Source organism: Pyrus communis, chromosome 14 (assembly GCF_041283825.1).
Source record: "Pyrus communis isolate YQ-2024b chromosome 14, ASM4128382v1, whole genome shotgun sequence".
NCBI classification, from domain to species: domain Eukaryota; kingdom Viridiplantae; phylum Streptophyta; class Magnoliopsida; order Rosales; family Rosaceae; genus Pyrus; species Pyrus communis.
In genome coordinates this window covers 26,203,862-26,225,336 of record NC_142578.1, presented here as the reverse complement: position 1 = coordinate 26,225,336, position 21,475 = coordinate 26,203,862, and the positions used below count along the sequence as shown (strand labels likewise).

At 37.6% G+C, this 21,475-nt stretch overlaps 2 protein-coding genes across 2 annotated transcripts; one reads left to right on the top strand and one right to left on the bottom strand.

Moving 5' to 3' along the window:
- The first annotated feature begins 4,188 nt into the window (after window positions 1–4,188).
- On the top strand, window positions 4,189–6,044 carry LOC148691493 (uncharacterized). Its single transcript, XM_088683660.1, has 3 exons — window positions 4,189–4,678; window positions 4,761–5,481; window positions 5,564–6,044. Exons 2-3 carry the CDS (start codon window positions 4,869–4,871, stop codon window positions 5,911–5,913), a joined length of 963 nt encoding a protein of 320 aa, XP_088539786.1. The 5' UTR covers window positions 4,189–4,678; window positions 4,761–4,868; the 3' UTR covers window positions 5,914–6,044.
- A 3,851-nt stretch (window positions 6,045–9,895) lies between these two features.
- Window positions 9,896–13,873, bottom strand: LOC148691492 (uncharacterized). The gene is made up of 4 exons (XM_088684042.1): window positions 13,789–13,873; window positions 12,131–13,288; window positions 10,924–11,736; window positions 9,896–10,083 (listed from the first exon to the last, which is right to left on the bottom strand). The coding sequence occupies exons 1-4, from the start codon at window positions 13,871–13,873 to the stop codon at window positions 9,896–9,898; spliced, it is 2,244 nt and encodes a 747-aa protein (XP_088540168.1).
- Window positions 13,874–21,475: the final 7,602 nt, after the last annotated feature.

Sequence of the window (21,475 nt, the reverse complement as noted above, 5' to 3'; positions counted from 1 at the left end):
TCTCCATGTGAAAGAACCCCAGCAACTTCGTTGCCGGCCCTAGCCTTTGGCTTAAGAGGCATCCTCCCTTCATTCTTTTCTTCTTTTCCTCCTTCTCATTTTCCTCCTGATTTTTCTTAGGTTCTCTTTCCTTCGCACTTTCCCTCTTTTCCTTCCCCTCATCTCCTCTATCTTCCCCTTCCCTGCTTCCCTCCTCCTCTTCCTTCATCTTTTCTAGTTTTCTCCATTCCTTTTTAATTCTCGGTTCTCCCTTGAGTTTAATCTCAGTTTTTCTTGAGCTGAGTCTCAACTATCCGGGCGTTTTTTCACCTGTTTTTACTGCTTTCTGTCTTTGATTTCCCTTCCTCCATCCTCCCTAGCTATGATACTTCATCTCCATCCCACCATGTGCTTGGATCGGCAGGTTCTGATCAGAAATTGGATATCAGATTTACTTCCCCCTCTCTCACTTCCCTTCCCCCAACTAGCATGTTGGATCTCCATTGAGGCCAAGTGTTGGTTATTTTACATACCCCTTAACCTCACCTTCTTCCCATATGGTACTTTCTTTGTATATATTTGTAGGGGTTTGTGAAGGGGACTTGGATCTGGTGTCTACTTTCTCAATTCGAAGTTTGGCTTCCTCCGAGGATGTGACAGTCACGGCAATGTGGTCTTTGCTGCTGGAGATTAGCGTTTTTTATTGTCTGCTTTCTGTTGCCTTCAAGCCTAAGCTTGTGTGAGCCTCCCATTGTATCTTGGGTTGATGCTCTCATTTTGTTTGGGCCTTATACTTTTCCTATAGTTGTTTGCCCGGTCCTTTTTGGGCCATGTACTATTTTTTATTGTAATGAAAGTTGTCTTCGTGATAAAAAAAATAAAAAATAAAAAAATAAATGAAACCGTGAACCAGATATGGTTATTAACCAAAGCAAAAGGAACAAATAAAGACTAATTAGTCAATGTTGTCGGGATAATAATGTGTTACCAACGAGAAAAAGGTAGTCAATGGTAAAAAAAAGTATATTTTATTGGTCTTGTTTGGTGAGATTCTCTTTTTGCTTTCGTATTGCCATATTATCATCGCGATTATGTAAGGCTTCCATATTATCATTTAGATAAGTTATTTTTTGTTGGTCTTGTTATATCTTATATTAGTTATTGGAGGGTTTGTTTTGTTATGGCTGGTACCATGGCCAAGTTAGGCTTTATGTCCTCCTTGATTGATTGTAATTTTTTTTTTTTAAATAAAGCTCCCTCATTGTCACTTCTCATGATAACAATGCTAGAGTTGGATTGACTTTAAGATTTTACCCGAAAAAATGCATCACTATTGTGGTGTGCTATTACGTACTTTTTAGCTTTTGCCACATATCTTTCATTAATAACATCATTTTTACGCCACCAAAAACAATCAAACAACTACTAATATTGGTAACTGTTGCTCATTTTTCTTGTAGTGGTATTTGGTCATTTGTTGTGAAATAAAAACTATACTTTTATCTTGTTCAAATAATTATATGAGAATTTAGAACAAAGGGGGAAGTTTAAAAATAGAATTAGCTAGGTCTTTGGCTCCGCTATGCTATGCATCACTTGGTGGTGTTGACTCCATTTGTACCCACACTGAGAATTTATGGTAACAAACCGCGACTATCTTTTCATCTATGTATTACTAAGGGCTGGTTTGGTATTGCTGTGCTTTGAAAAAAAGTTGATTCTGCTGTGCTGTGAGAATAAGCGGCTGTGAAATAAAGCAGCAGAGTGTTTGGTAAACTTTTTTGTAAAAGTGCTTTTGAAAAAAGAAAAAAAAAACAGTATTATAGTGTTTGGTAAACTTTTATGTAAAATAGATGTGAAAAAAAACCGATTTTTCAAAGCTGGGTTTTGCAGCTTCTTATTTTTGGCTTTTTTTCACCCAAAACTGTGAAAAAAAACTGAAGTTGAATGTTTACCAAACACAAAAACAGCTCCCAGCTTTTTTTTATACCAGCTTTTTTCAGAATCACCTCAGTACCAAACCAGGTCTAAGGAGAGCAAGGGGCATGTAGCTAGCGTTTGAGAGCATATACCTTTGCAGCCAAAGTCTTGTATATACCAAAAAAGTCTTAAGGAGGAATTTTATAAATAGAGCCTGTAGTGAACGGACATACATGCTTAGGATTGCAAATACGTACACATTGGAAATAATGATCGATCCAAATGTCAGCTCCCTTGAAGCTGAATACACTTCTATTGAACTACAAAAAAGTTAGAAAGGCATCAGCTGGCTAAGATTCTGTGCATGCCTTGTTTTAAAGAAATGCAAAGACAGAAATTAAGCAAGATATAAAGGTTAGGATGTTAGACAAAGTGAAGAACATTCTTGATTTTTGTAGATCGACCAAGCCTACAAGAAACCTGTAACTGATCAAGCTATATATTTTGTATGCCTATGACAGAGCCAAAAACCTAGAAAAGCAGCTAGCTGACTGATTATCACATGGATTCCAACGGTGAAATGGTTAACATTATACGTTCTTACGAGGATTTTATGCCTTATTGCAAGTTCCTAAAAGAGGAACGATTCGACATTTACCAGATTCCTCTCCATGGTATTCTCCTTTTTCATGTTCTTTGTTTTGTGATTTTTTTTACATATTTTCTTTTCCTTTTTTTTTTTTGTTGGTAGGTTTCAAGATGGAACAATTCAAGCTATTTGTGAACGACAACAAAGGAACAATAAATATTGAAGGCCAACGTCCTAAGGGTGGAAGTAGATGGAGCCGCTTCCGCCAAAAATTCAAACTTCCTTGCAATGTTTATAACACTAAGGATATTCATGCAAGTTTTGGCAATGGTGTCCTTACCATAAGACTGCCAAAAAGGGAACCATTGATGATTTCGAATTCCGACGACAAGTCTGATCTATTGGTCTACAACGGCAAGCTTTTCAGCCTGAAAATCAGCAAAAGAGGAATCCTCGGATCAATTGCACTTGTTGCTGTGAGCTTGGCTGTTGGAGGTTATGTAATCCTAAAACACTTGCCATCTACGCATGTTGCTGAGAAGCATTAATTAAAAGTCAGTTGTAATTTGAATTTGTTCTAGGGTTTGTTAAGATTGAACTTACTCATGTGTATACAAATGCGCTTATTCCTATTCTTCTCTTTTATTTGTGCCCATATTCAATTAACCTATGGGACTGCTAATGTTACGAGAAATTCTAAAGTCCGACAACCAGATCATGTGTCCGTGTAGATCCAGACACAAAAAACACAACTTACTCTAGTCTCTCTGATTTGTCATGCTACACCGACCCATTTTTTGTCTCTCCCCCTTTCACAATCCTCTAACCCAGTTTCCTTACCCAAGAACCTCTCGAATGTTAGGTATAAAGCAGAATAAGTCGGCTATATGTTTTTATACTCATCATTGCTACTTTCCGTAAAAAATAATCACAATGTGTGTATCTCCGACGACGAACTCTTTTGCCATGGACAGTGTAGGAAGAAGAAGCACAAGAATGGAAATTAGGGTGTCAAATTTCGAACCCATTGGCTCTTTGACAATATATCTTGTCAACAAATCTTTGTTATATTAAGCTTTCAGTGGGTATACTGATGATACCACTGCGGTATGCTGAGGGTCTATTTATAATATAGTTTTTGTTGTAAGGTTCATCCAAAGCCTCGAAGTCGAGGCAAATTTGAAGAACGACTACGGTCGGCTTACCATACTGTGTTAACATTAAAAGTATATTTGGTCGGCTTATTATAATTTATGCTTTCATATGTATAGTCTTAGAGAAGGAAACGAATGAGCTTGGGAAATGATGTTTTGGTTTATTCTTGACTTGATCAACTTCTAACAACGACCTTTGGGTATTAGAGGTCATGTTTTTCTCAGTTGCTCCCTCTTCCAACCCATAATACTTTCTTGGTTAGAGGCGTTGAATTTAATTGTGGTTGCTTCAAGTGATATGTCAATGAATAGTTCTCATGATTAAGGTTTGTGGTTGCTTTACGCGGGGTAAGAACTTAGCCTCAACATAGTCTTGTCGGCATAAACATGTGCAAGAATTTTAAGATGCTTACAATGCGGGGCAAAAATGTCACAAAAATAAGCTTCTTATGAGGAAAATATTAGAGAGACCATATTAATGTACCATTTGATGTGGCAATGATGGGTATATGTACCATTTTAACGGACATAGATGCTTAGGATTGTAAATACGTACACATTGGAAATAATGATCGATCCAATCGTCAGCTCCCTTGAAGCTGAATACACTTTTATTGAACTACAAAAAAGTTAGAAGGGCATCAACTAGCTAAGATTCTGTGCATGCCTTGTTTTAAAGAAATGCAAAGACAGAAATTAAGCAAGATATAAGGGTTAGGATGTTAGACAAACTAAAGAAAATTCTAGATTTTTGTAGATTGACCAAGCCTACAAGAAACCTGTAAATGATCAAGCTATATATTTTATATGCCTATGACAGAGCCAAAAACCTAGAAAAGCAGCTAGCTGACTGATTATCACATGGATTCCAACGGTGAATATGAGTCAGAAGCAAAGACCATGTCGGGCAAGATCTTTTCTTCGTCGGCCAAGATCTTTTGTTGTAGAATCTTTTGATTCTGAGCCCGAGGGGAGGCCCCAAGCTACACCAGCTACATCAACACATCCTTCTCCCAAAGTACAAGGCCCTTCTTAGGTACAAATATACTCGCAATCTTGTCTTTTTCTAATTCGGGTCAATATTGCTACATCAATTCGTCTTCTCTGCGATTTAACAGGCCACTGGTGAGGGCTCGGGCAGGTTTTCTCAGCCTGTTGCTGAATCCTCTCATTCTGTTCCTACTGAGGTTGCCACTGCTGCTGCTGCTTCTGGTGGCACTGACGTGATGCCTTCTCTTATGGCTTCTCTTCCAACCACGACCTCTTTGCCTGAACTAGTTAGAGAGTTCGGGCAAATTAGGATGAAGTTACAATCCCCAAGGCGTCCTTCTGAGCCTCAACATCTTCAAGATCAGCGCAGGATCTTCAGAGAATTTATGCAGAAGGACTTTTCTGCCTCCTTTAGCCTTAAGGCTCTTCAAGTTGCTGAGAGAGCTCTCACTGAATTATACCAAACCCAGCAGATGACTAAGGTGCAATATGAGTCCTTCATTTCCTTCTTTGAAAATCTAAGGGCCTTGAGGGATCAACATCTTAAAGCCGAAAGGCAAGCCAACAGGGTGAGATGCTACAAGGAGAAGCACACTCAGACCTCCACTAATCTGCAGCAGCTGGTGGAGGAGGGCTTGGCCATGAAGGATTGGATAATAGTGGTAGCTGCCGAGATCCAGAAACTGGAGGAAGAACTTTATGATCTGAAGGCTGAGCAGATTACTCTCTCAAGCAAGCTATACAAGAAGATCGAGAAAGTGAACATTATACGTTCTTACGAGGATTTTATGCCTTATTGCAAGTTCCTAAAAGAGGAACGATTCGACATTTACCAGATTCCTCTCCATGGTATTCTTCTTTTTCATGTTCTTTGCTTTGTGATTTTTTTTTTTTTTTACATATTTTCTTTTCCTTTTTGTTTTGTTGGTAGGTTTCAAGATGGAACAATTCAAGCTATTCTTGAACGACAACAAAGGAACAATAAAGATTGAAGGCCAACGTCCTAAGGGTGGAAGTAGATGGAGCCGCTTCCGCCAAAAATTCAAACTTCCTTGCAATGTTTATAACACTAAGGATATTCATGCAAGTTTTGGCAACGGTGTCCTTACCATAAGACTGCCAAAAAGGGAACCATTGATGATTTCGAATTCTGACGACAAGTCTGAGCTATTTGTATACAACGGTAAGCTTGTCAGGCTGAAAATCAGCAAAAGAGGAATCCTTGGATCAATTGCACTTGTTGCTGTGGGCGTGGCTGTTGGAGGTTATGTAATCCTGTAACACTTGCCATCTACGCATGTTGCTGAGAAGCATTAATTAAAAGTCACTTGTAATTTGAATTTGTTCTAGGGTGTGTTAAGATTGAACTTACTCATGTGTATACAAATGAGCTCATTCGTATTCTTCTCTTTTATTTGCGTCCATATTCACTTAACCTATGGGACTGCTAATGTTACGAGAAATTCTGGAATCAGACAACTAGATTATGTGTCCGTGCAGATCTAGACACAAAAAACACAACTTACTCTAATCTCTCTAATTTGTCATGCTACACTGACCCATTTTCGGTTTCTCCTCCTTTCACAATCCTCTAACCCAGTTTCCTTACCCAAGAACCTTTCGAATGTTAGGTATAAAGCAGAATTAGTTGGATATATGTTTTTATACTCATCATTGCCACTTTCCGTAAAAAATAATCACAATGTACTTTCACAATGTGTGTATCTCCGACGACGAACTCTTTTGCCATGGACAGTGTAGGAAGAAGAAGCACAAGAATGGAAATTAGGGTGACAAATTTCGAACCCATTGGATCTTTGACAATATATCTTTTCAACAAATCTTTGTTATATTAGCTTTCAGTGGGTATACTGTGTTGGATTTAGTGGCAAATGCCTTTCGGCTAGAAAGAAATATTAAAAATAAAATACAAACATAATGATGATGTTTGTTGAAAAGATAAAAAGGGTAATGATGATGTTTGCAGAAAAAAGGGAACGGTGGTTTTGTTGTTGGCAGAGAATTCGGTTTTGGCTCCCACACTTGTTGCCTTTGGTGGAAATGGATACCGAGGGAGAGTTGAGAGAGCACCAGAAAAGAGAGAGCATTTTCTGATTGCAGATGCAGAGAGCAGCAGAGCAGTAGAGCATCAGAGAAGAAGGGGTGCCGCATCCCCCATTTGAAAAGAGCTCCTCTCTTTGGTTAGTAATCATCCATCAAAGTAGTAGTTGCTGTAATAGCTTTAAGTCATACGTATAAAGAAGAAATTATTCATTATATTTCCTTCTTTATTTGTGAGGTTGATTTCTGCAAGCATTATGTCTTAAGGAAGCAAATTAAAGTGAAGTTTGGTATTGCAGGACATCAGACAAAGGCCATTCTTGATTATGTGCATTCGGATGTTTGGGATCCTACAAAGACTCCCTCTTTGAGTGATAGACATTGGTTTGTGACCCTTTTATTGTTATCGCCCTCTTTATTATTATCGCTCCCTCTTTATTAGTATCGCCCTCCCTATTTAAGTCCCCTTAAAGTATATTTAAGAGAGACTCCAATCATCCACACTCCGGATCAGATCAGGAGACACAATAAATGTCAATTAAAATTGACTTCCTAATTTAAATGGGCAAACAGAACGTGCCCTGCCTCCATACATTTAGTAGACCAAATGTCCTTAGATTTCAATGAATGGGATGTCCTTAGAAAGCTTGAAACGTCTGCTTTAAAAGCTAAGAAAGAAGTTTCCTGAATTTAGGCTTTAATTATGTACTTATCTCTCGTGCAACCTTCAGAAGTCCAAACTGTCCCGGCAGCACGTTGACCTATCTTCGTTGTTAAACTGGGAACAATTGGCTGGGAATTTTGAGCCGAAAATTTGACACAATCATCTTCAATCTCTTATGAATCAGCTCCGACTGGAATCACTCAAAAATTCCACCGTTTGCATACTTTTCCATCAAACTCAATCATGCTACTCCTAGAAACACAATATGACAAAAGTATCACAAATACTTAAAACTTCCAACTAAACTAGACAAGAAAAGAAATATAAAAGGCAAAATATATAGTATAGATATTGGTCCATCAAAATACCCCCAAACTTAAATTTTTGTTGGTCCTCTAGCAAAACAAAACACAGAACAAAACAAAACAAAACTACTCAACTAAGACTTGACTCAACAACTTAGTAGCTGACTTCTCGATTTCGATCTCAGAGATAAGTGCCAACCATGAAATAAACAGCCAAGAACTAAGCAACAAGAGCTCAAAGCATCATCAAATAGTTAACCAAATTTCCTTCAAACAAAACTTGAAATGTCATGTGTGAGCTAATCATGTCAATGCAATTCCAAGCTCCCTTAAATCATCATATGCAAACATGTGAGCTTCTCACAAGACATACGCTCATTCACTCATATGTTTTGGTTAATGTGTTTCACTCAAGTGTTCTCATTGTACATGCCGCCATATGCATGCTTGTCCTCCTAGCTCGATATCAATAACAAGTAACTACTCAGATCAAAGGTCTTTAACAAGGTTGTAATGAGGTTGAGGGTTATGTGGCTAAACAATGAAGGGCATGGAAAACAAAGTCCAAATAACTTGTAGAGCTTTACAATCATATTCGAGAGATTAATAACTTTAAACCCATGAAGCACATCAAAATTTGAATTTTATTTCACTCGATTGATCTTGGAAACCTCTCATTTTTTTTTTCTTCTGTTTACAGTAAACAACCACCTTTTTTTTTTCACTTTTTTTTTAATCTTTTTCTACAATATTTGGCTCTAACAACTTTGAACTCTCTCCTTTTATTGAATTACTCTACAAGCTCTTTAGAAAAGAAAAGAAAAGGGTAGGAATATTTAATATAAGGCTAGGTAGAGAAAATTTAGGTTGAAGAACAAGAAGGCTTATATAGAGGCTCAAAAGGCTAACTAAGGGACAAATAATAGAAAGGATGGCTTGAAAGGCTCAAACGAAAGAAAGAAATGCCTATATCACTTCCAAGTCAGTTGCATGAATTGATAAATGATCAAGAGATATAAAACATGTTCTAGAGATACATGTACAATGAGATCACAAGAACAAATGAGATTGATGCATAATGGTTCAATCATGTATAGGCTCAAAAACTTACAAGGTTTACATAAGCTCACATGATTCACATATAAAACGTTAAATAATGCTCAAGTTTCACATTGACAAGACTAGGCACATTTATTTTTCAAGGATGATTGCTGGAAAGTACAGTTAACAAAAAGACAATGAAAAGAACTATTGTTATGCTTAGACTTCTCGAAAGTAAGAACGAAATTAAGATCAATTCTCATCATTGAATTGAGAAGTAGCTACAAACAACAAAAAATGCAAGAAAAAATGAGGGTTTTTTTTTTTTTTTCCCTTCAAAATAATTAAGAGGTAAACTAACGAAATATGTAATTCCACCCCAAAACTTAATTCTAGCATTGTCCCCAATGATAATGAAAGGAATTTCGAACAATGAGAAATAAAAATGGAAAGACAGAAATATAAAACGAAATAAAGGTAAATAAAGAAAAGGAAAGAACACACAAGTTCGTGTAGGCAAGGTAGCAGCAGCAAAAATTGCATTTTGGTTCCATGGGGTACCGTTTGGTACGTGGGATGGGACGGAACAGAGTGGGACAAGGCGTTCCGTCCCACGTTTGGTGCGCCTAAAACGGGTGGAACGAGCTGTTCCACGGGACGAGTTTTGGGTGAATTTTTGTTCCACCTCACCCCCCTGGAACGACTCGTTCCACATCTGTGGAACACAAAATTATAACCTATCCGTCTCCTTCTTCTTCTTCCTCCTTGTTTCCATTCGAGGGCATCTTTGCTCCCGCTTCGTTCCGTTCCGTCATGTCCCATCCCATTCCGTTTCGTCCCGTCTGCATACCAAACGATACCTGGTATAATCCCAAATCACCCCAAAATACATTTCAAAAACCGTGAGACCCCCAAACTTTCTTCAACACGTCTCATTATCCATAACAATCGTGTGAGTGACCCGTGGGATTAAGATACTTTGCTGGAAGTTGTGGTAGATCGACTTCAAAAGTATTACCCACATCAGGGGATCAAAAGTAGGACTTAAACACACAAACCATAAAACAAGAGAAAAACAGAACAAGAAGTTGAAAATTCTTCAAACTAAAAAGGAAAGATAGAAAACTTGGGTTGCCTCCCCAAAAGCACTTTAGTTAACATCTAGAGCTGGACATCATGTTGGCAATTTAACTCAAATAACAGGTTCCTTCAAAGTGATGGAATCCTTAGCAAGATCATATGGAGACTCCTTGTATAACTTCAAGCGATGTCCATTAACCTTGAAAACAAACCTAGTTTGCATATTTTGGATATCCACAGCCCCATCAAGATGGACCGGTATGACATGATATGGACCATTCCAATGCGATTTGAGCTTTCCTGGGAATAGTTTCAATCTCGAATTAAAAAGCAAAACCTTCTGACCCAGATGGAACTCTTTCCGAAATGTGAGCATCATGAAATTTCTTGGTCTTATCCTTGTAAATCTTTGCATTCTCGTAAGCATCATTCCTTATTTCTTCCAGTTCATTCAACTACAGCTTCCGCTTCTCTCGTGCTGCTTGGTAGTCAAAATTAAGGTGCTTAATAGCCCAATATGCCTTGTGCTCAAGTTCCATAGGCAGATGGCAAGCTTTCCCATACACCAAACGAAAGGAGACATCACAATTGATGTCTTATAAGCTGTTCTATATGCCCACAAAGCATCAGTAAGCTTTAAACTCCAATCTTTTCGAGATGAACTTACAATTTTCTCAAGAATTCTCTTGAGCTCACAATTAGATACTTCAACTTGTCCAGATGTCTGTGGATGGTATGGAGTGGCTATGGGATAGTGAATATGATACTTGGTAAAAAGGGCAACTATGGTGCGGTTTAAGAAATGCGCCATTTGGTCACTGATAATAGCACGAGGTACTCCAAAGCGGGGAAAAATAGTATTTTGCAAGAAACTTAACACCACAGAACCTTTGCACGTGGGAGAAGCTATTGCCTCCACCCACATAGAGACATAATCAACTACCACCAAGATGTAAAGATTGCCATGTGAAGAAGGGAAAGGTCCCATGAAGTTTATACCCCAGACATCAAATAGTTCAATTACCAAAATACTTTGTTAAGGCATCTCATTTCTCTAAGAAAGATTGCCAACTCTTTGACACTTATCACAAGCCTAGCACCATAGATATGCATATTTGAATAAAGATGGCCAAAAGAAACCACTCTGTAAGATCTTGGCCGCTGTTCTTCTTGGTCCAAAATGACTACCACATGCACAGCGGTGAGCAAACTTCAAAATGCTTTCTTGTTCTCCTGAGGGAACACACCGACAAAAGATTTGATCTTGGCAATGCTTGAAAAAGTATGGCTCATCCCAAAAGTAGTGTTTTATAGTGGAAAGGAACTTTTTCCTTTGTTGGTAATTGAACTCTGACGGTATTTCTCCAAATGCCAAATAATTTGCGATGTCAGCATACCATGGTACTTGATGAGTAACTGTTAGAAGTTGTTCGTCTGAAAAACTCTCTTGTAGAGGCAATGAATCTGCCTCATCAGTGCTCACGTTTACTAATCTTGAGAGATGATCCACCACAACATTCTCATGTCCTTTTTTTATCTCGGATCTCCAAATCAAACTCTTGCAAGAGAATGACCATCGAATCAATCGTGGTTTAGCCTCTTTTTTAGACAATAAGTACTTGAGAGCAGAATGATCAGAATACACAATGACCTTAGCACCAATTAAGTACGATCGAAACTTTTCAAGAGCAAATACCATTGCAAGTAATTCTTTTTCCGTAGTGGCATAATTCAGTTGAGCATCGTTCAAATTGCAGCTGGCATAATATATAACATGAGGAAGCTTGTCTCGTCCCTGACCAAGGACAACACCCACAACGTAATTAGAAGCATTGCACATGAGCTCAAAAGGAAGGGTCCAATCCGGAGCTGTTATAATAGAGGCTGATGTGAGAAGATCCTTCAATTTGTTGAAAGTTTCATGACAAGCTGCATCAAAATCAAAACTAGCATCTTTAGCAAGTAAATTACAAAAAAGACGACTAATTTTAGAAAAATCCTTGATGAACCTTTGATAGAAACCAGCATGTTACAAGAAAGATCTCACACTTTTCACAGAAGTGGGTGGTGGCAAATTGGCTATCACATCAATCTTTGTCAACTTCTATTCCTTTGCTTGAAATTACATGTCCTAGTACAATGCGATGCTTAGTCTCCCTGCACCTTTCCAAAACCAAGGACAAGTTATCTAAACATATATCAAAAGAATCACTACAAACAGAAAAATCATCCATAAAAAACTCAACAATCTTTTTAACTATTCCAAAAAAAATACTCATCATGTATCGTTGGAAAGTGGCAGAGGCATTGCACAATCCAAATGGCATCCGTCTATATGCAAACTTACCAAAGGGGCATGTAAACCTTGTCTTTTCTTGATTTTCAGGGGCAATTGGAATTTGACTGTACCCTGAATAACCATCGAGGAAACAATAGAAAGAATGACCGACTAGTTTCTCGAGCATCTGATCAATGAATGGCAGCAAAAAATAATCCTTTCTAGTGCTATGATTGGGCTTTCCATAGTCAACACACATTCGCCATCTGGTGGTCATCCTTGTAGGCACAAGCTCATTGTTATCATTCTTGATCACAGTAATACCAATTTTCTTTGGAACCAGCTGAGTCGGGCTCACCCATTTGCTATCCAAGATTGGATAAATGATACCTGCAACAAGTAACTTCATCACCTCAACTCTTATAACCTCCTTCATGATAGGATTAAGATGTCTTTGAGCTACAACAATTGGTTTAGTCCCAGCCTCCATAAAAATTCTATGCATACATAAAGCTAGACTAATGCCCTTAATGTCAGCAAGTGTCCACCCTAGAGCATCTTGATACTTGCAAAGAAGTCTTAGTAATTTGTCTTCCTCTGTATCACTAAGATCAACAGCAACAATAACAGGCAAGGTCCCGTTCACCCCGAGATGAGCATACTTGAGGTGGCTCGGCAATGGCTTGAGCTCTAACTTGAAAGCTTGCTCACTTGAAGGAAGAAGTGGCTGCTTAGGCACTCCAAGGCTTTCATAAACATGTCGCCACTTTGGATTTTGAACTAGTGTACTAACTAATGTAGCAATGAGGTCCCCCATATTTTCTTCAATATATAAAGAAGCATCATGGTTGGTGAGGTAAGTTAACAGCTCATCGTTAGACGATCGTGAGGCAAAGTTTGCATGCACTATCCCATCCAAAACATCAACACAAAAACACTCTTCTGATGCGAGAGAACGCTTGACAACTTCAAGGAGTTTGAACACAACTGACTCTCCTTGCACTCTTAAGGTTAAAGTACCTGCTTCCACATAAAAAAATGCCCGGGCTGTGGCCATGAACGGTCGGCCCACTCCCTTGTCTTCCTCCATCTCAAGTACAATGAAATCAGGTGGAAGATAGAATTGATCCACTTTAATAATCACATCTTCCAGAATACCCAAAGGATAGGTTAGGGACCTATCTGCCAATTGAAGACTCACAGATGTGGGCTTGAGTTCTCCTTTACCTAATTTTTGAAACACAGAATAAGGCATAAGCTTAACATTTGCACCTAAATCAATCAATACTTTATGAAAATTAAGACTACCAATAGTACAAGAGATAGTGAAACTCCATGGATGTTTCTTCTTTAGTGGTAGCTTATGTAAGAGGATAGCACTGCATTGCTCAGTTAAAATCACCTTCTCGTATTCCAAGAACTTTTTCTTATTAGAACATGGCTCATTCAGAAATTTGGCATATGATGGGATCTGTTTAATAGCATGTAATAGAGGCAAATTGATTTGAACCTTAGCCAACGTCTTCATGAATTCAATGGCTTGTTGATCCTTGGAACGTTGTTGTTGTCGTTGCGGAAATGGCAAAGGTGTAGTGTATGATGGCCTGTCAGAAGGTGCAAATAAACTGCCAAGACCCGTTTCCTTGTTTGCATCAAAGTTGGGTTAAGATTGCACTTTGTCACTTGCGCTAGGATCTGGAATACCCGCCGCAGAAACAACCCCTCACCAAGACTTTGCAGCCAACGGTACACTTTCAGTAAAGCCTTATTCTTCCTCTTCAGCCTCATGATGCACCACTTCTCTGTTGTCATAGCTATTGCCACTTCTCAATGTCCATATGACTTTGCAATGCTTCATCCCTCTTAGATTTTGCTCAGGTTAGCTCGGGAACCTTCATTTCTCTCTTTCATTGAACTTGGTAGCAAGCTGTCCAACTTGAGTCTCTAAATTCCCCACTGATGTCGTGAGATTCTGAATGCTAGTTTGTGTGGATTGGACAAAATTGTTGGTGCTATTAGAGATAGTGGAAATATGTTGAGCTAGTTGTGACATTTGGTATTCAACAGATGATTTCTTTATCTCACTAGTTGAATGGTAAGACTGTTGGTATTGATATGGCTGTGGGTTGCCACCCCAACTAAGATTGGGATGGTTCTTCCACCCAGGATTATATGTGTTGGAATGAAGGACATTCCTGGGTCTATTATAATTATTCACCATATTCACATGCTCTTGCACAAGATCAGGGTAGCTATCCTTGTTGGGGCATTGAGTAATTTCATGAGTTGTCTCACTACAAATGATACAAAATTCTAGGGCATTGGGCATGGAAGAGAGTTGCATTAAGGCAGCAAACTTGGCATTGAAATTCTTCTCCAGTTTAGCAATTTGAGCAGAAACATTAGGAGAACTCTGAGAAATCTCCAAAACTCCCCTCTTTTGTGTTTGTTCTTCTGTCCATTGCTGGGATTCAGACGCCGTCATATCATATAACTCAAATGCTTCCCTTGCTGATTTCGACATTAGTGACCCTCAAGCAGATGCATTCACTTGACTCTTGGTGGTGGCTTTGAGACCATCATAAAAGATGTTCACTTGAAAGTCAAAATCAAACCCAGCGTGAGGACATTTTATGTACATCTCATTATACCGTTCCCAAGCTTCATGTTAAGACTTGTTTGGCTTTTGAGCAAAAGCCAATATCTCTTTCTTGAGTGCAAGAGTCTTGGAAGAGGGAAAAAACTTACTGAGAAATATTTCTTGCAATTCTGTCCATAATGTAATGCTATTGGCAGGGAGATAATGCAGCCACGCCTTGGCTTTGTCCTTCAAAGAAAAGGGGAACAAGCGTAACTTGATAGCTTCAGGAGAGAAACCTCTGATTATGGTGTTGTCACGTGCCTCAATAAAATCAGTCAAATGCATGTTGGGGTCACTGTTTGGCAGCCCATGAAAGTACGGCAATATGTTGAGGATGTGAGGTTTGATTTCAAAGGTTGTCCCATCTTCCACATCTAGATATACAATGCACCATGGCACTGCATTGATTCTCGCTGCCAATGAATTCCTTAAAGGTTGATCTACTGCAGGTAAGGCTATGGCCATGTTTGCAACTGGGGCTAAAGGTTGGAACATAGATGTGCTGCTCTCATGATCACGAAACAGCTCCCTAAGAAAAATATCACAAGGGTTGGAATCTTGTGCTAAATATCTTTCTCTAGCTAACTTCCTTGCAGTTCTCTCTGGTTCAGGGTCATAAGGAGCAAGAACTTGATTCTTGGACATTGTTCCAATCACCATATACTACCTATAACCTGAACAAACAACCAAAATATTATGCCACAATAAAAATAAAAATAAAAGATAAAATTTATAATGAAACTGACTAAACAACAAATTTCTGTCTTTTTTTTATATAAAAAATAACAACTAATAAAAAATAAGACATAATCATAAGCATAAGCAAAATAAACACAAAACCTCGAGAACTGATGGCGCAGTCTCCGGCAACGGCGCCAATTTCTTGATAGAAATTTTACCACCAGTAAAAGAAAGGTTCAACCATAGAAAATTCTTGCAAGAGAACAAGTTTTTGTAGTATAGAATGGCTCAAGCAAGGTCGATCTCCTCAAGGACTAGTATAAACAATTTACAAGTTTTGGAATATTTAACTTAGTTAACTCTAAGAACTACACTATTGAGAAAACTAAAACCTACTGTACGTGACTTCAACAAATATCTAAAATGGGAATTAGCTTATAGAAATAGTGATCCAATTAAACAAAACAAGTAAATGTAGCAACACAAGATAAAAAAAAAATAACTGAAGAAAATTAGAATGACAAGGCACTAGAGTTCAACCTTTACCAACAACACTCCTACGTAGATCTTCCAATTGCTTAAGTAATTGAAAACACACATGCTTTGAAGGTTGGGTTTTTCCCTGTGTAGTTTACTTGTGACATTCAAGCTAAAACGAATACCACAACATGCAATTTATCCATGACATTTGGATATCCCTAAAAGTATGATATTTACCTTAGGAGAAATTACAATCCTCAATCACAAGAAGCATAACCAATTTTAATGTGATATTTATTCAAAATTGCATCCGATGACTTTTCTAAGCATCCTAATGGTGATCAAAGATCAAGATACATAGATAGTTTAATTCAATGATTTTTGAAAATGTCAATGCAATTATGTAACAACACTTAAGCAATTAAAAGAGAAATCTACGTAATCATGTTAAGGCTCACGGCCTCACTCTAGCAAAAGGAAATTAGTTATACATACTTGTCTAAATAAATACGGAATTATCCATGAAGAATCAAAGAAAAAGAACAACCCTTTTTTACAAGAATTCTTCCTAAGCTCTCTGATCGCCTCCTCTGAAAACAGCCCCCTCTTTATTATTATCTCCCTACCTATTTAAATCCCCCTAATGCATACTTAAAAGAGACTCCAATCATCCACACTCCAGATCAGATCAGGAGACACAAAATAAATGTCAATTAAAATTGACTTCCTAATTTAAATGGGCAAAAAGAACGTGCCCTGCCTCCATACGTTTAGTATACCAAAAGTCCTTAGATTTCAATGAATGAGATGTCCTTAGAAAGCTTGAAACATCTACTTTAAAAGCTAAGAAGAAAGTTTCCGAATTTAGGCTTTAATTATGTACTTATCTCTCGTGCAACCTTCAGAGGTCCAAATTGTCCCATCAGCACACTGACCTGTTTTCGTTCTTAAACTAGGAACAATTGGTTGGGAATTTTAAGCTGAAAACTTGAGATGATTATCTTCGATATCTTGTGAATCAGCTCCAATGGGAATCATTGAAAAATTCCACCGTTTGCATACTTTTCCACCAAACTCGATCCTGCTGCTCCTAGAAACACCATATGGCAAAAGTATCACAAATACTTCTAACTTCTAACTAAACTAGACAAGAAAAGAAATATAAAAGGGAAAAATATATAGTATAGATATTGGTTCATCAATAGAGAAGAAATTATTCATTATATTTCCTTCTCTATTTGTGAGCTTGATTTAGGCATTATGTCTTGGGGAAGCAAACTAGACTGAAGTTTGGTACTGCAATACATCAGACAAAGGCCATTCTTGATTATGTGCATTCAAATGTTTAGGGTCCTACAAAGACTTCCTCTTTGAGTGGTAGACATATGTTTGTGACCTTTGTTGATAATTATTCAAGAAGGTCTTGGGTTTACACAATGAAGCACAAGAGTGAGGTGTTGAGCATTTTCTTGGGTTGGAAAAAAATGGTTGAGAACCAGACTAGGAGGAAGATAAAAATTTTGCGATCGAATAATAGTGGAGAATACACATCCAACCCTTTCTTTAAAGTTGGCAAAGAGGAAAGGATTGTGAGACATTTCAGTGTCCGGGGAACTCCACAACAAAATGGAGTTATGTTGTGGAGTTACATAAAGATTGAATCGAACCTTGATTAAGAAGGTAAGATGCATGTTGTTTCAGTTGGGTTTAAGCAAGTCGTTTTGGGTAGAGGCAGTTACTTATGCATGTCACATCATCAATCGATTACCCTCAACTACTGTTCAGGGTAAGACACCAATGGAGGTATGGACTAGAAAACCTTTTCTTGATTATGACTATATTCGTATTTTTGGTTCACCTGCTTATTTTCATGCAACTGAAAATAAACTTGATCCTAGAGCCAAAAAGGCTATCTTTTGTGATTTTAGTAGTGGTGTCAAAGGTTACAGGTTGTGGTGTCCAGGGATGAAGAAACTTGTAATCAGCAAAGATGTGACATTTGACGAAGAAAGTATGTTCAGAGACTCTGAGAAGAATGTGAAAGATGTCCAACATGTGGAGCTTAAGAAACTTGCCTTTAGTACTTCAAATCCTATGTTCGCTAATGTCGAAGCCACTACAAGTGAAGAAGTGGAAGACCATGAGGATGTTGAAGAAGTTGAACTTAAAGATTTCATTCAAGATGAAGAGCAAGTTTCACCTTAAGAGTCTATTGCCAAAAACAGAGGAAAAAGACATATTACCAAGCCAACTCAGTATAATGACTATGCCGCTTTTACTCTTCCTATTATCATTGATGAGATTCCATCCAATTTTGAGAAAGTCATTGAGAGTGAGAAAAATGAGAAGTGGTGCAATGCCATGGGTGATGAGATGAATTCTCTCTTGAAGAACAAGACTTGGGAGTTAGCTAAATTGTCTAACGATAAGAAAGCTATCAGTTGCAAATGGGTGTATGCCAAGAAGGAAGGTGTTGATGAGAAAAGCAATGTGAGATTCAAAGCAAGATTAGTTGCTTAAGGGTATGCACAAAAGGAGGGCATTGACTACAATGAAATCTTTTCTCCTATTATGAAGCACTCCTCAATTCGTATTATGTTAGCTCTTGTTGCACAATATAATCTTGAGATTGTGCAACTTGATGTGAAGACGGCTTTCCTACATGGTGATTTGAATGAAAAGATCTATATGTGGAGCCAATGGTAATTGAGTTCTATACAATGTCTTAAATTTGATCAAGAGAAGCTACAAATGAAAAATATACCATATGAAAATTTGGTTGGTAGTTTGATGTACGCAATGGTATGCTCTAGACCGGATATTAATTATGCAGTTGGTATGGTGGGTCGATATAGGCATAATCCTGGAAGAGAGCATTGGGATGCAACTAAGTGGATATTGAGGTATCTCCATGGTACTCGAGATGTTGGTTTATGCTTTGAGAGGGATGACTCTGGTATTGGTCACTTTGCAGTTGGTTATGTTAATTTAGATTATGTGGGTGATTTAAATAAAAGGAAGTCTACTACAGGCTATGTGTTTACTATGGCTAAAGGGCCAGTTTGTTGGAGGTTTATTTCGCAGTCGTCTATTGCCTTGTCCACTACAAAGGCTGAATATATGGCAGTTGCTAAAGTTATAAAGGAGGCCATTTTGATACATGGACTGATTAGAGATTTAGGGATTGATCAGAAGCAGGTGGAGGTGCACTGTGATAGTCAGAGTGCCATTTATTTGGCTAAGTATCAGGTTCATCATACGAGGACCAAGCACATAGGTGTGTGTTATCACTTTATGCGTGAAGTCGTTGGTGAAGGAGAGATCATTCTCCAGAAGATTCCAACTAAAGACAACCCCGCTAATATGTTGACTAAGGTTGTTGGTGTAGCCAAGTTTATTCATTGCTTGAACTTGACTCATTTTTCCTATATAAAGAAAACGTTGAGCAGTACGAGTTTTGGAGCATTTAGCTTGGCATGAGTTGTTCTCCTGCTAGTATTTGGGAGTGTTTTTATATTGATTGTTAATTATGTTGGTTTGGCTCGTCATGACGCTTTCGAAACTTGACCAAGGTGGAGATTATTGGATTTAGTGACCAAGTGACAAATGCCTTTCGGCTAGAAAGAAATAATAAATAAATAAATACAAAAGTAAAATCATAATGGTGATGTTTGTTGAAAAGATAAAAAGGGCCATGATGATGTTTGTAGAAAAAAAGGAAGGCTGGTTTTGTTGTTAGCAGAGAATTCGGTTTTGGCTCTCACACTTGTTGCCTTTGGTGAAAATAGATACCGAGGGAGAGTTGAGAGAGCAGCAGAAAAGAGAGCATTTTCTGATTGCAGATGCAGAGAGCAGAAGGGGTGCCGCATCCCCCATTTGAAAAAGAGCTCCTCTCTTTGGTTAGTAATCATCCATCAAAGTAGTTGTTGTTGTAGTAGCTTTGAGCTATATGTATAGAAAAGAAATTATTCATTATATTTCTTTTTCTAGTTGTTTCTTTGATGTGTAAGAGTTATTGGGTGTATTAGATTTTTGGATTGTGAGCTTGTCAATATTTTGTAAACTCTCATTTGGTTGATAGTGGATTATTGAGTGAGCTCCTACTGCTCCGAGAACGTACTCCAGTTATACTGACTGTTAAGGAACCTCGTTAAAATCGTGGTGTCTTTTATATTTTATTCTTGCATTCTATTTGATATATTTCCTGTGAGTTAGCTTGAGTTCCTTCCAATAGTTTAGTGGTATCCTAGCACAACATAGTGATGATACCATTGAGGTATGCTTAGGGTCTATTTATAATATAGTTTTTGATGTAAAGTTCATCCAAAGCCTCGAATTAGAGACAAATTTGAAGATCGATTACGGTCGGCTTACCATACTATGTTAACATTAGGAGTATATTTGGTGGGCTTATTATAATTTATGCTTCACATGTATCGTCTTCGAGAAGGAAACGAATGAGCTTGGAAAATGATGTTTTGGTTTATTCTTGACTTGATCAACTTCTAACAACGATCGTTGGATATTAGAGATCATGTTTTTCTCAGTTGCTCCTTCTTCCAACCCATAATACTTTCTTGGTTAGAGGCGCTGAATTTAATTGTGGTTGCTTCAAGTGATATGTCAATGAATAGTTCTCATGATTAAGGTTTGTGGTTGCTTTACGCGGGGTAAGAACTTAGCCTCAACATAGTCTTGTCGGCATAAACATGTCCGGAATGTCTTGCAGGAATTTTAAGATCCTTACAATGCGGGTCAAAAATGTCACAAAAATAAGCTTTTTATGAGGAAAATATTAGAGAGACCACATTAGTGTACTATTTGATGTGCTAAATGTTGGGTATATGCCATGTTAATTGGTGAGTTTATCTCATTAAATGTTAGTTGTATACATCATTTGTTAAATTACATGGTACACCAATGTATATAAATAAATGGTAAGACCGCTTCTAAATGTCTTATCATATTTTTTAGTCGAGGATACAAAACATTTTGTGTAAACTCCAAAATTGCATTTTTCACAAAAATTGTGTGGCATTACCTACAATTTTTAATTCGATATGTTTATGTTGGCAGATAACTAGCAAGATACGTAACTATAGTTAGTTTAGTGGTATTTAGTATTAAGTTGGTTGGTGGTAGTCATCTGTTCGATTCACGTGAATGTGAGGACAACTTATTTATTTTTAGAGAGGTTGATATTAAGTTGTTCTCCATTTGTAGTTTTGTTATGGGAGAGTTGATGGCTTAGTCAACCAAAGTTAAATAGTTTTGTTCTTGTTAGAGTAATTTTTTTATTGGGAGATTCTACGGTACTTTATTCAAAAATAAAGTATTGGTATTATTTAAGATGGACTATGATGATTTAAAATTACATTTCAAGATTACATAATAATGATGCAGCTTAAGTTGAAAACAAAAAATTACGAGATTATTACTATATTAACGTTTATTATTATATGAATGACGTACTATTACTATATAAACTTATGATATTACTAGAGAACATTATGCACTTACACCAGATCATTATCGTGTTGCAATATGACGTTAACCTATAAAGTCTAAGGTATGGTTATACCGTAATTGTTCAAATATGCACTCCAAAAAGT